Source organism: Malus domestica, chromosome 02, assembly GCF_042453785.1.
Source record: "Malus domestica chromosome 02, GDT2T_hap1".
NCBI lineage: Eukaryota > Viridiplantae > Streptophyta > Magnoliopsida > Rosales > Rosaceae > Malus > Malus domestica.
The window spans coordinates 3261636-3275565 of record NC_091662.1 but is presented as its reverse complement, the minus strand read 5'-3'; the positions used below and the strand labels follow the sequence as shown (position 1 = coordinate 3275565).

At 36.5% G+C, this 13930-nt stretch overlaps 2 protein-coding genes across 6 annotated transcripts; both read right to left on the bottom strand.

Annotated features, from left to right (window-relative positions):
* Positions 1–165: 165 nt before the first annotated feature.
* Positions 166–6409, bottom strand: LOC103448562 (transcriptional corepressor LEUNIG-like). 3 transcript variants are annotated; one of them, XM_008387826.4, is made up of 18 exons: positions 6169–6409; positions 5133–5230; positions 4915–5024; positions 4471–4794; positions 4289–4377; positions 4093–4180; positions 3939–4005; positions 3721–3770; positions 3318–3611; positions 3031–3210; positions 2503–2745; positions 2151–2268; positions 1945–2054; positions 1613–1762; positions 1371–1526; positions 1146–1262; positions 635–841; positions 166–540 (listed from the first exon to the last, which is right to left on the bottom strand). In XM_008387826.4, exons 1-18 carry the CDS (start codon positions 6204–6206, stop codon positions 397–399), a joined length of 2583 nt encoding a protein of 860 aa, XP_008386048.2. In that variant the 5' UTR covers positions 6207–6409; the 3' UTR covers positions 166–396. The 3 variants fall into 3 exon arrangements, with proteins under 3 accessions (XP_008386048.2, XP_070661908.1, XP_008386062.2); XM_070805807.1 differs by having other exon boundaries at positions 3031–3204; positions 6169–6406; XM_008387840.4 differs by having other exon boundaries at positions 3031–3195; positions 6169–6406.
* Positions 6410–8269: 1860 nt separating this feature from the next.
* On the bottom strand, positions 8270–13244 carry LOC103418008 (sodium/pyruvate cotransporter BASS2, chloroplastic). 3 transcript variants are annotated; one of them, XR_011571836.1, is made up of 15 exons: positions 12654–13129; positions 12243–12354; positions 11772–11895; positions 11603–11644; positions 11412–11525; positions 11260–11322; positions 10844–10971; positions 10584–10665; positions 10349–10400; positions 10129–10226; positions 9849–10007; positions 9645–9734; positions 9421–9524; positions 8532–8632; positions 8270–8420 (listed from the first exon to the last, which is right to left on the bottom strand). XR_011571836.1 is itself a non-coding variant. In XM_008356168.4 (13 exons), exons 1-13 carry the CDS (start codon positions 12763–12765, stop codon positions 9447–9449), a joined length of 1254 nt encoding a protein of 417 aa, XP_008354390.2. In that variant the 5' UTR covers positions 12766–13244; the 3' UTR covers positions 9165–9446. The 3 variants fall into 3 exon arrangements, 1 of the variants encoding a protein (XP_008354390.2); XR_011571835.1 differs by having other exon boundaries at positions 8532–8590; XM_008356168.4 differs by lacking the exons at positions 8270–8420; positions 8532–8632 and having other exon boundaries at positions 9165–9524; positions 12654–13244.
* Positions 13245–13930: the final 686 nt, after the last annotated feature.

Here is a 13930-nt window from a genome sequence, read left to right as displayed (position 1 = left end):
TCGATCGCATACTTCCATGGCCAGCCAATGGACGTGAAGATATCACCGTTGATTGACCACAATCGTCCGCTCTATCTCCGGTAACATGGATAGAGTACCTTGAGTACAAAGCAACGTATTTCGACAAAGGCGCTTGAACTAATCCAGACAGATGCACACAAGCTGTACTAGCATACATCTGATGATATTTCCTTTGGCCGAAAATATATTTACATATAATCCCCTTAAGTTGAACGAGATTCTTCGATCGAGATCGTTTTGACATCGCAGTCAGGCTTGGGGCAACAAAATTCTTGTATAGGTTAACTGCGGTTGATTAAACTAAAGATCTAAAGCCCCTTTTTTCGTGCTACAACACAGTAACCATATAAACAACTAAAGCATCTAAATACTGACTCACTTCCAGAGCTTGACGCACTTGTCATGGCTGGCTGAAGCAACTAACCCAGTAGCACTTGATACCGCCAGAGAAGACACTAGCTTGTCGTGAGCGTGCAGAGTCATTGTCTTGTTCTCGGTCATGTTCCAAAGCTCCAAAGTCTGAATTCCCACCACATCAAAACAAAAATTCGCTTAGCATCTTCGATAAGAGCAAGTCATCGTGTAAAACAAAGGTAGAGAAGTTATGACTTACCTCATAACAGCCAATGACCAACAATGCAGGATAAGTCGGATGGAACACACACGTATTGAATTTGTTGCCAGAACAGCTCAACTCGTGAATGAATTCCCCTTTGCAGCTGGAACCAATTGTCCACACTCGAACCAAATCGTCACTCACTGATGCTAGATAATCGCCAGAAGGATCCCAGCACACAGAATGGACAGCGCTTTTATGACCCTATGATGAATACCACAAGAAACAAATCAGAAAGCAATCATGATGAACATGATGGTTAGGAAAGTTTAAGAAACAAGGACCGTAATCATAAGATTTTGATTCATATATTTTGAGGTGATAAGTATAAATCGTATATACATTAATTCGATTTGTAAAGAAAAGAGTGTCCAGGCAAAAGAACACATTAATCTTGTTTTCATATACTCACAGTTTCACTAAAGCCCAAATGTGGACACTACTACCCATCCTAACAATTAAAAATCAATACCAAAACTATTAAAAATAACGGGAAGTAACAAGAAACCTGTAACTTAAGCCTGCAAACTTGTGTCTCGACATCCAAGATGGATACGAAATTATCTGCTGCAGCAGCAAGGTTTCTTCCAAAACACGGTTGAAACCTCACCTGAGTTGCACCACCCTGAAAAAATAGGGTAAAATTATTAGATACAAATGGATTTACTAGACGGAGAAACAGAATTCTGGTACTCCGTATATAGAGTAGACAAATTAACACCATGCTGTATACCTTGAAAACTCCAGCACAACTACCGTTCTTGATACTCCAGTACCGTATCTCACTGTTGTTATCACAGGAGCAGAGAAAGTCCTCTTTGCTGGGGTGGAAGTCCACCGACATGACAGTGGAAGAATGTCCCGTAAAAGTACGTAGTGAATATCCAGGCTGCACAAAATAACATCAAATCATCAATTGCATGAAACATTATCAGCACTGTATTGAATTAAGAAAAAACAAAAATGTTGACCCACGTTATCAGCATCCCAAACCCTGACGGTTTTGTCAGCAGAAGATGTAGCAAGCCTTGACATGCTAGGACTAAAGCGAACGTCAGTTATCCATTGAGAATGCTCGTCAAGTGTAGACTTGACACTATAAGTTTCAGTGCACCACAATACAGCCTGCACCACAAGATAATCAATTAATCATGAGTATTGTGTGTTTATATAAACCATATGATCAACCAAAACAGTATCAAACTTGAACCATTCATATTTGCAACACTTCTTTAAAAAAAGGAGCAGATAGCAATTTAAGTTGGTCATGCCCATAGTATCTATATGAAATTTCGATCTAGGCTTACCTTTCGGTCATGCCCACCAGTGGCAAGTGATTTTCCATCTGAAGATAAGTGGCAACATTCAACTTTATTTGTACTTGCAGGAATAAGCTGGACTTCCTTAAAACTGAAGCCTATTTCATCAAGAAGATGTAGAAAGCCTTTTGTTACATTTCTAGTATGAAGAAACCAAGACATACATCTTCTGACATAATTAACAAAGTTCATACCTTTGCTGACATCTGAACACCGAACGACTCTACCTCTAGGGTCAGCATCATCATGTGATAAGAACGACTCAACGTTATCCTCCAAAGATCCATCGTCAACAAAACGGTCTACATCAGTCTGCAATATATAGCTCAGTTACAGATTGCCAATGAAGTTCTAAGAACAATCCCTGATAAGTAAACTTTCTACGTTTTCTCGCAAAGGGCACATTCATGATAAGAAAATCACACGTGAGTCAAATCTCTAAGAGCATGTTATACCCACTACAAGTGACTTAGGGTAACACAAATCAAGTCATCCCAAACGCAATCAATACATAGAAGTTAGATAAAATAATTTCAAGTTTCTAACCAATTTATTTGGCGCTGATGCACGTGAGCCCAAGCCATCAGAGCCAAACATAAGTAGAGACTTCGACGAACCACCATTATGGGGTAAAGTTGGCATAGACATGACATCTCCTGCTGTGTGAGTAGAAGGCGTTGAAGGTGAACTGGGAGATGGTCCTGTGGTATTAACTGTCCCTGAGCTATTGGCAGGACCCGAAGATGACACTGGCTGCTTTCTCTTTCGCCCAAGTTGATTCTTTGAAGCCTTAAACAAGGAAAACTAAAGTGAGAATCTCATATAACAGTATTCAACACTAATCATGTTCACAGCGAAAATACAGATAAAAAAGCCATTGGCTCTAGAAATATGATGAAATTGAGTTTAGTATTATAAAACCAGTTATGTAGGATGGAAGTTAAAGCATGCAAACTACACAATATATTTATAAAACGTTTTTACTGAATGATCAAGTTGAAGAAAAGAAAGAGATAGATAAGAAAAAGGACATAGCTACAGAACACATGAATTCAATAGGCAGTAACAGAAAACCTGATCATTCCCTTGTAAGGTGTTAGGCATGCTACCATCTGGCGCCATGCTGCCAGAACCCATAATTTTTTCATGCTGCTGAAGGTGTTGGCTTGAATTCTGAGAATGCTGACCTGAAAGCGGATGCTGCGAATATGGCTGCTGCTGTTGATTGTTGCTTTGCATCTGCTGTTGCTGTAACTGATAAGTTGGCTATATAAGCAAATATATATAGGAAGCATGAAGTTGACATCTAGTGATAATAGTTAAGCTATTAAAAAAATCTAGTGTAGACGAAGAAATGATACCTTCATTAGCATGTCAGCATCTCCACGAGGCAAGACCGGGCAACCAACTTGCGCTGGTGATCCAACATTAGGTACATCGACAGAACTTAATTGACCATCCTTCCCAAGAACCATATTTCGATTGTTGAGAAGCATTTTCATCCGCCTATTGTCCAAATCATTGGAAGATGGGGAAGCCAAATTTTGTTGTGCTAGCATAAGTTGCTGCTGTTGCAGAAGTTGATTATAGGGTTGTGGGGACTGCATCAAAGAATTTTGCTGCTGAAGAATCCCAGATCGAAGCCGATCAAATCCCTAAAAAGGTGTAACTCAATCAGAAAACCACTGTTTATCTAATTTGAAAGAAACACACAGAAAAGATACATTACAATTATATAGAGTGGAAGGGTATATTCAGTCCTACCGTTAAAGGCCATCCTTTCAGAGTCAAATTGTTATTGCCTTGATTTGATCCTAAAATGTAAACACGAATCATTTGTAAGAGAAGAATTAAACACAAATATGAGTAATGATTTCTTCACATTAACATGCAATGAAATATGCAACAGACTGATATGGAAATTGCATTTTCTGCATTAAATATGAGTCCTAACTGATGATATCAATCAGTAGATTCAGTACCATGAGCGCCAATCAATGATCCTTCTGGAGCAACAGCTCTGGGGTTCATCACCTCACTCTTTATGTCCTGTTTCATCATAGAAAACACACCCACAATAAGAAAATCAAATTGTAGGGATAAAAGACGAGGAAACAGATCACTGATGATAATCACCTGTGAAGAACCAGGAAGTTGCTGACTCCGACTGTGAGGTTGTTGAAGATTCCCCAACACACCTCCAGGTGTACCATGCAGCATTTGACTGTAAAGGAGTTGAACCACTTTCATACTAAGTATCAATTGCATGCAAAGAACATGTGTTACACCGTAAAGCTGAGTCATGATAAATGTGGAATCTTAAGAGAAATACCCAGGAGGCTGGCCACCTGCTGTGGCTGCTTTCATCATCGACGCATGATTGGGATCCAAAAGCTGACTCATATTATCGCCTAACCTTTGCTGCATGGTATATGTATTGTGAGTTTGTAACTAGATTAAACGAATATAAGATAGAAAGAAAGTCTCTCGGAGTAATATGGCAAAACTCATTACCTTGATAGCTGCATCATCTATAGCATCTCTCTGTGGTGGAAGCTTTAATCTCTCCTCGTACATTTTTGTTGCCATAGAATTTGCAGTTGCAGGGTTCTGCCTCAAAAGAGAATCATTGGCAGTGCCATTATGAAGCTGGGTCCCATCTCGACGCTGCTGCTGCTGTTGCTGTTGCTGCTGTGGCTGCTGCTGTTGTTGTTGTTGTTGTCGCTGCTGCTGTTGCTGCTGAGCATGCCTTTGTAATAGAAGCTGCTGCATTTGCATTTGATCTTGCAGCTGAGGCTTCTGCTGCTGCTGCTGCTCCCTCGCCTTTATCACTTGAGTCTAACACATCCAGACAATCATTGAAACGACTTAAAATGGAGAAATTCAAAAGATGCCAACTATATTGCAAAGGCGGCAAAAACAATAGAGCCAGGAATGAAGTCAAATCTAAGTCCATACCTCAATGTAAGATGCAGCTGCTTCTGAGTGCTTCTCATTCGTCCTAGCAATGAATATGTCCCAAAAGACAGACCACCATTCGAAAAGAAAGCCACCAGGTGCATCAATAGCTGAAGCAACCATAAAATCAAAGAAATTTAGTTAAATTCAATTTCAGATATAAATTCACGTATATACAATGAATCTCTTTTCTTTGGCAGATTTAAGTATATTCTCACCTACAGGATCCGTGGAAACTTTTCCTTCATCTTGAAATGCCTTTGCAGAAGCATGTAATTTTCTCTTCATAAGGTAATCATAGATATACACATCCAACCTGTGATCCAAACACATTATAATGTTTCCACACGTCACGAATCCAAAAAAAAACTCTTAACACTTGAGAATCTGCAGAAAATAACAGTGGCAGAAGGTACAAAATGCAGAAACATAACATCTCACATGATGATAATCCACCAACCCAGTGCCAAGAAAATGAATGGAACTATTAAAAGTGAAGATCTTCGAGCCCCGAAAACTCAAATTCTTATCACTAATTATCTTTTTTAATGTCAAATTTTGTTGAAGCGAATTATTTAGTTCCTAGAACTAACTGAATCAAACACGAGAAACAAAATTTTAAACCGTTTTAAGAAATCCACAGCACCAAAAGCCATGTTGCTTTACTTCCGCTAAGAAAATGTAAGAAAAACAACTTTTTGGATCCCCAGTGTCCCCATACAAGTCTGGAAAGTTAAATTTCTTTCTTATTTTCCCCTTTTTTTTCTGGAGCACGAGGAAAAAATAGAAAACTGGGAGCCAGACAGCCAGGGCTTTACCAACAACAAGAACACAACCTTATCATACACAAAAAAAACATTGAGGATATCTCGAAATAGCTTGCAAAAACATGTAAAAATCAAACAACCCAATACAGATTAAGGTCAGCAAAACATGAAAAAACACAAATTTACCACAACCCAACAGCAAAGGTTCAATCTTTAAACGAAAGGATGGTTATTTATGCGAGAAAACGAACAACATAAGTGAAACAAACCCAAATGCCAAAAAGCAAAACACCATAAAATACCCATTTGGAATAAAAGATGAGAAAACAATAGTACCCACCAAAACCCTACAACCAAAAACTCACTACAAAAAAACCCCCAGAATCCAAGTTGCTGCCATGGCAGTAAGAACGTGAAAAACCCCAGAAAAATTTCGACCAAAATAACGTTAGGAGAAAAGGAAATTTTACAGTGCAAAATTACTAACATTTTATCAGCTTCCCAATTGGTCTGGCTCTGAGACATGACTAAGATATTCGCAGCAAGTTTAATTTGCAGGAAAATCCGAAACTTGGGACACTTCGCAGATGATGATGAAGTAGAATGTCGGAGGCTCTGTCTTTTTTTGTTCTGCGGAAGCAACTGAGAGTTGGTTTGTTGTTGTTGTTTATTGTTTTTTTTTTAATATTCTATCTTTCTATTTTTTATTTTTTTTTTTGACAAAATATATTCTCTTTCTCATTCTATTAAACTTATAAAAGAAAGTTGAAGGAAGACGGTCACCCCCTCATTAAGTCACCACTAAAATAATAATTTCCATTTGGCATTTTTGCCGAAATAGTTCCTGAATTAACGTAACTTTTGCATTTTAGTTCCTGAGTTTGAAGTGGTTTTTAAGTTTATTTACTATTAATTATTTTAATCATTCTGTAAAAATTCTGTTAAACAAGAATCAAAATAAAATAACACTTTTAATAAACAATTGACCAAAATAATTTGATAAACTTGAAAATATTTTTGTCATTTTATATTTATTTAATGTAGATTTTTCACAAAATAATTAAAATAATTAACGGTGAACAAAGATGAATTTTTTATGGGCCATTGAATTTATAAACAAAAATGTATTGCCGCCTCATTCTATCAAGATTGCATTAAAAAAAAAATTGTAATCGGTGGATGCCTCTATATTAAAAGAAAAGTTACACACAATTCTAAAATGGCACGCAACCCGTGCAGAAACATGTTGGTCTTTAATTTATGTATTTTTAAAATGTTCGTTGGGAGTTCTATTTTTGCCAATTTTTTAATAACTTGGTTGCAAGCAAAACATCCATGTTTATATCATTTAAACCATGATTTCCACATCAAATAATTTTAAAGGAAAACTAATAAAAATAGATTGAAAACTTTGAATTTTAACGATAATGACAAAATAAAGGGTAAAATAAATAGTACCAGGTTTGACTTTTTAGTGTAAAAATATGATTTTTCGTTAAAGTGAACAATACCGCGGGTTTTTCATTAAAACTCCCTAATTTTAATGGTCTCATTTTTTTCTATAATTCAATTGTTTTTCTTATGTAATTTATTTTGACGTAAGGCATTTTACTTCTCCTTGTCTTTGCATTAAAGAGATAGGGCAACCTAACAAGTGGTTTTTAATGTTATTTTGACTTGAAAGAGTACTTAACCAGTCAACACGCTAACAAGAGAACAACTTATTCCATGTTTAGATATCATCCGATTATATAAGTACAACTTTCAATACATGTAATCTTGTTCCAATACTTGACTAACTAGCTGATGGAACTGTTCTACTTCGAGTTTTCTTTGATTCAATCACAGTAGGACACACAGATTGGTCAAAAGATGAGAATAAGTTTGGAGTGATCCTCTATCTCTTTTTCAATCTGTGGTCGGTAAAAAGTATGCATATATCAATCACATCACAGTTTATAATATTTACTGCTAATTGTCTTCATTGGTGCCAGAGAAAAGGAACCAAAAGAGTTGGACATGCTTTCGCGGATTTGCTGAAAAGGGGTCACAGAAGTCAAAAGATAGGTGGTTGGGCAATTCCAGTCCTCTCAATTTTTTCTAAAAGGTCTTGCGTTCAAATACTTGGGTTGTAAAATTTCGGATTTCCTTCGTCAAGATTACCAGATCAAAACGATCTGAATTTTTAAAATTTCATTAAACGGTCCATCTATTTTGATTATTTAAAAGTTATAATAATTTTTTATCGTTTGATGAAATTTTAAAGATCCAGATCATTTGATCAGGTGATCTTGATGAAAGAGATCCGTAGAAAATCTTTTTCCGTAAAATTGTTTGATTGCGGTCGCATATGGATTGTAATTCCTAAGTATCTTCTTCCGGGTTCGAAAGGAGTTGATACGGTGGTTCGCAACCGGTTGTTCTCTTTTTAAAAAATAAACAACCATTCATGACCCTTTATTCCTCCATTTTTATAATTAAAAGCTGATTAATTTATGATTAGTGTAGAGCATACCATTAGCTCATGAACTTTCAATTCCAGTTTCCTGAAAAAACCCTAATCCCAGAACTGATGCATAACAAGGGAATAAAAAATAAACTGATTGCATATATAAATTATAAACCCAGTCCTTCCAAAAAAAAAAAATTATAAACCCAGTTGTGTACAAAAATCTGCCATAAATCACATGGTTGAATTCAAGCACTTCCTCCAATGTGTGTTGGATATAAGTCAACAATCTGTGATAATTTATATATGTTAATAAATAATAAATGCAATAGAAACTAACAGAATATAAACTAGAATATGAATTATAAAACAGACAACTTTGAAGATCGAGGCTTGCCTACCGCAATGTCCTTGAAACAGAAATTTCGTCCCTACTCTGTGCTTGTAGTTCTACGGACGTCTGCTTCACCAGGATTCAACGATCAAGTTAAAATTCCAGCACCTAAAAATTTAACTTATGGCGAATTTAGTGTGGTTCTCTCAGTAAGAAGGTTTAGGAGTGTACAAGATGAAGATGATTATTTTTTTGTGTTTTAAATGCTATGCAGATAGATGTATATATAGCAGATGGATGCCTGTTTGCAACAGGTATGAGAATGAGATGTGACTGTTGGGAGACATCTCTTCAAAGAGATGCTTTGCTCTGTGTTCAGAAAGAACTCTCGGACTTCATCTGAAATGATGAGTCTTTTCATAAAAAAAAAAATTAATTAAATTCGAATTTAATTAAAAAATAATTAAGTAAATCCGAAAAATAATTAATTAAATAATTTAATTATTAGAGCCCAATGCCCAAGGTCCATCTTTTGACAATTAAATATATATTAATTATATATTAATTACCAAATAATTATTACACCCCAAAGCCCAACCCTAAGGGTGAGCCCAATTTTAGTCTCCAGGCCTATTACTCCAATCACTCTCTTTAAAGGACAAAACCTTATAAAGTGATAAAAGCTTTTGGGAATGGCCAATGTGGGACAAGGAAATTTTTACTCAAACTACTCAAATTTCCAACAATATACATGCAAAGCCCTTTTCTTGATAGAAGAAGAGACGAGATTCGAACACAGGATCTCAACGCAATGGTAAGCGTTTAACAACTTGAGCGAAAAGCCCCGTGTTAATAGCTTTAACAGTAATAAAACTTGACATAAAACTGATGTCTAATGCACATATAACTTGGTAATAAAAAGTACCATCTCTAACAAGTAATCAAGTAAAAAATACCCAGACAAAAAGGGAGGCCAAGTTTCTCATTCCTTGAAATCATCCTTGTCATCGATTGGAATTGGTCTGTTTCTCCAGAAGACAGCAAGAGCACTCCCACCAAGCTGTTCGGAGGGACAATGCACGATGATAGTAAATAACGTTGTAATTTGTAGAACTCCCATAATTAATTAACTCAAAAGGGTAGTTAAGAAGGAAATTAAGGGAGTTTTAGATAATCATACCGCCATGCAAACAACGCTGACAGCAGAAGGGACGGCAACAAGAGGGTTTGTAAAATGTTTTTGAGCAAGTAAAAATCCAAGTGCTGAGCTCTGCAAACGAAATATCGAGAAAGTAGTTAGAGGGTACTTAAATGTATGAACTCGTTCAACTTGACAAACACTCTGCGAAAATCAGTAAGAAAATACTGAATAGAAGATGACTACCTGCATCCCACACTCTATGGATATGGTACGAGATGTAGATTCACCAAATGATAATTTCGAAATCCAGTAACCAATACCAAATGCAGCACCGTGCAGAATAGCCACCGGGAGTATCAGTTGCGCTCCTTGTGTTTTCAAGACTTCCGAAACTTGCCCGATCTTAACAATTATGCGCATACAAGTTACCCTATTAGATTCGTAATGTAACTACTATGAATTTACTGAGGAGAAACAAAATGTATCCATATGGAAGTCAATTCAGTATATGTTTGCAACTTACCGGGCTGGCACAGAGTAGAGTGGTGAGCATTACTCCAATTAAAGGTGTCACCGCGGCTATTTTTGAAGTGAATTTGGGGAAGAACTCATTTGCCAGTACTGTCATGGAAAGCAGGGGGGGAGAGGGTTGATTATAAATTTATGTCCAGATATTGGAAATAAGCTATGATTTGTAGAAAGATTTCAAATTCCAAGGATAACTGTAAAAACCTTCTATTTACCTCCTACAATTGTTGGCATTAAAACAACCTGGAAAGTGCTGAGAGCCAGGCCCTGCAAAGATGGCGGGGAGAAAATCTCAGCGTAAACAGACTATTTCCGTATCCTTATATTTTATCCGTAAAATTTCTTTAATTACTATTGGAAGTGCTGGCCAGCAAGTATTACTTATAAACTGAAGAAGTTCAAGTATTACATAATTTATCAACAAAGTTTGTTAACCATGTTCCAACTTACCACAGCATCAACTGGAACAAGCTGGCCAGCAAGAAGCTTGGTAAGAAGTGGTGTCATAATAATAGCTCCTATTGTTGAACACCTACAGAATGACCACAAAATAATTGTTGCTTCAATATGTGACATTACGATAAACAAAAGGCTGTCGAGTCTGGTTTTATCATACTTCAGTAGCAGTATAAGTTAATAAATACTGCAAACATATCCAGGACCTGCCAAAAGTCAAAACAAACAAAAACATTTGAGGGCATGTAACTTACGTTGTCATGAGAACAGAAAGCGCTACGTTTCCCTTAGAGATATAAGTTGCAACATTTGATGCCTGACCACCAGGACAGCACGAGACCAAGATAAGACCAGTCGCAATAGGTGCAGAAAGTTTGAGAGTCTGAAAATCAAAATGAATTTTAGATAACACTTATATTTCATCAATGTTACACCTGCATCTAAACACTCGCAAGCTGTTAACCAATATAGAATCCAAAATATGTAATCCATAAACTTAATCCAGTCAACATTCCCCTTCTTTGTAATAGAAGAGAAGATCTTCAAACACTGGCAGTAAACATGAGATTTTTTGGCTAAAGTCTGAATTGAGTAAAAATTTAATTACAACTGTAAAACATTTCACTAGTAAATTACATGACAGACAACAAAAGTTTTGACGAAGAATTACCAGGGCAATAACAAAACCTAGTAGGGGTTTGATCATGTACTGTGCAAGAAAACCTACACCCACCTGCAACAGAAAAATTAATTATAATTTAAAACTAGATTATTCTGTTTCAGATACTGTCCGTGATTTAAATGTGAGTGGATGCTACTCACTGTCCAAGGATTACGCAAACATCGTCTAAAGTCCTCAAAGGTCAATGTCAACCCCATGGAAAGCATGAGGAAACCAAGGCCAAGCGTGAAAAGGTCTGTCTGCAACCAAGTTACCTGTAGAAACGCCATAAATAAGCTAGTTATACACTAGTTGATATGCCACACAATGAAGTAGCAGACAGAGAGATTACCGCAGCTGGCTTGTAGATCCCAAGGATGGTGCCCAATATGACCTGTCCACGGAAGTAGATTTAAAACTTGCAGGTGTTCTTGGGAAAGCTTTATTTTAAATATACACAGAAGTAAGCAATTAAGAAGTACCAAAGACGAGAATCTGGTTAAATACAATGTAACACCTACCCACACAGGAAATAGAGTTGTCAAAGTTTCGATTATTTTCTCATACAGGTTCATCCCACTAGGAGTACTACTAGGAAGATCTCCAGATAAATTTGTTGCAGCCTTGCAGAAAACTTTGGGGTTCCTACATATAGTTGTCAACAAGCTGATGAATGTAGACTTAGGTATTCATAACCAGGAAGTGCATGAAAACGGTAATCATCTTTACAAATAAATGGCTAAAATTAGGACAGCCTAGACCGTAAATGGTTGAGACCGTTATTGTCCTACATCATCCAACTGGTGTATATTCCACATTCTCCTCCAAGACTAAACACACTTATTCCGATTGCCTTTACAAAATTGAACTACGAGACCACTATTGTTCCCACCAGCATTAAACAGTAACTCTTGTGCATGATCACATTGATATGCTAACATATATGCGCATTTCTTTCATCAAACAAAGGTAACAAGAAACATAAAACATACCTTGATGTTTGAATTATCGAAGAAGGTGGTTTCGCAACGATGGGACTCCATTTCTTGCTTTGGATCGCACAGCACCTTACATTCTCAGGCACAGAAAGTTCACCTCTTAAGTCTGAAACACCAATCAATGTTGGAAAAATAAATGCTAGAAACGGAGGGGCATAAATAAATGTCACACTCCCCACAATTCAGGAACCCGAAAATGATCAAATCAAAGTCTCACAGCACAAAAATTTACAGATAAAACATCAAAACGAGCTTAACCCAAATTTCTTGTCAGCAAATTTAAAGTCCCAAAGCACAAAACTTTACAGATAAATCATCAAAACAACCAGAACCCAATTGCCAAATTCCGCAAATAAAAATCACAATCCAGAAACAAAAATCAACGAAATATTATATCCAACGTACCCAGATGAGACTGCAGCCTCCTTGCAGATAAAGAAGCAGCTGGCCTGCAGAAAGCGTCGCATGTTCTCAGCTTGAAATCCTTGAGAGCAAATTTCGACGATAAGGACGACATTGGATCGAATCAAACTGCTCGAACGATTTGATCAGACGGAGGAGATGAAAGGATCATGGGTCTAAGCTCAAATTTCAGTGGGGGTTTAGCAGTGAGGTTTGCTGCAGAGGGAGGTTTTGGTTGCCTCCAAAAATGGTGGGGGTCTACGTTGCCTTGTTGGGAATCGTGGAAACCGATGAACCACACAAATGAACCTATCTGTTGTCTGCCTCATCCAAATCCTTTTGCAAAAGAACGAAAAACACTGATTGATTTGTTTGATGCTGATTTTTGAAAATTACAGTCTAGTCGGCATTGTAAGTACAGTTGAACAGTCGATAGCTTGAGCCTTGAGCTGATAGCTCCCATAATTTCGTTTTGATTTGGGAAATATAATTACAATTGACTTTCATTTATTTGACCTGAATTTTTAATCAAAAATACGAATTATAGTGATAAGAGGGCTGGGGTGGTGTTGGATTGAGATCTACTTCCGATTTCTGTGTCCGCAAGAGATTTAGATCATTCGATTTCAATTTTATAGTTCCTAATAAATTGAGATCTACTCTAGATATTTGTTCATAGCTCGTAGATAGAGAGATCCCGACGATCTCATTAGCTCATCTCATTCGCCTACCTCAAAAATTCAAAAAATTAAAACTACATAGTTCTCTTTCTCTCTCTTGAATGGTCCAAATCTCTTGATCTGCGGACTCCAAACACAAATTCGGAGTGGGTCTCATTCTGAATGATGTTTAGAGATCATATCCTCAACCACATGATAAAATGTTTAATAGTTGATTTATTTTTAAAATCACTAAAATGAAATCCAACCATTAACCGCTACATCTTTTGGTTTACAAAATATGATCTAAAAATATAATTTGTCTACTATTTCCAAAGAGGTAATTTTCCACGTATTTTTTTTAAATTGTTGATAAAATGAGTAAATCAAATGAAAACAACAAATAAAAAACAGATAAGAAAATAAAGAAAGATGTGTGTTTAATATTTTTGTTAGTAAATACTTGCGGTGATGTAATATAACTTTAGAGTAAATTGTACAAATGGTCCTTCAACTTTAATCAAATTGGAGCAATGGTCCCTCAACTAAAAATCCATTACCATTGGTCCCTCAACTTATCAAAATGTGTAGCTATAGTCATTTTCATCAATTTTGTCAAAA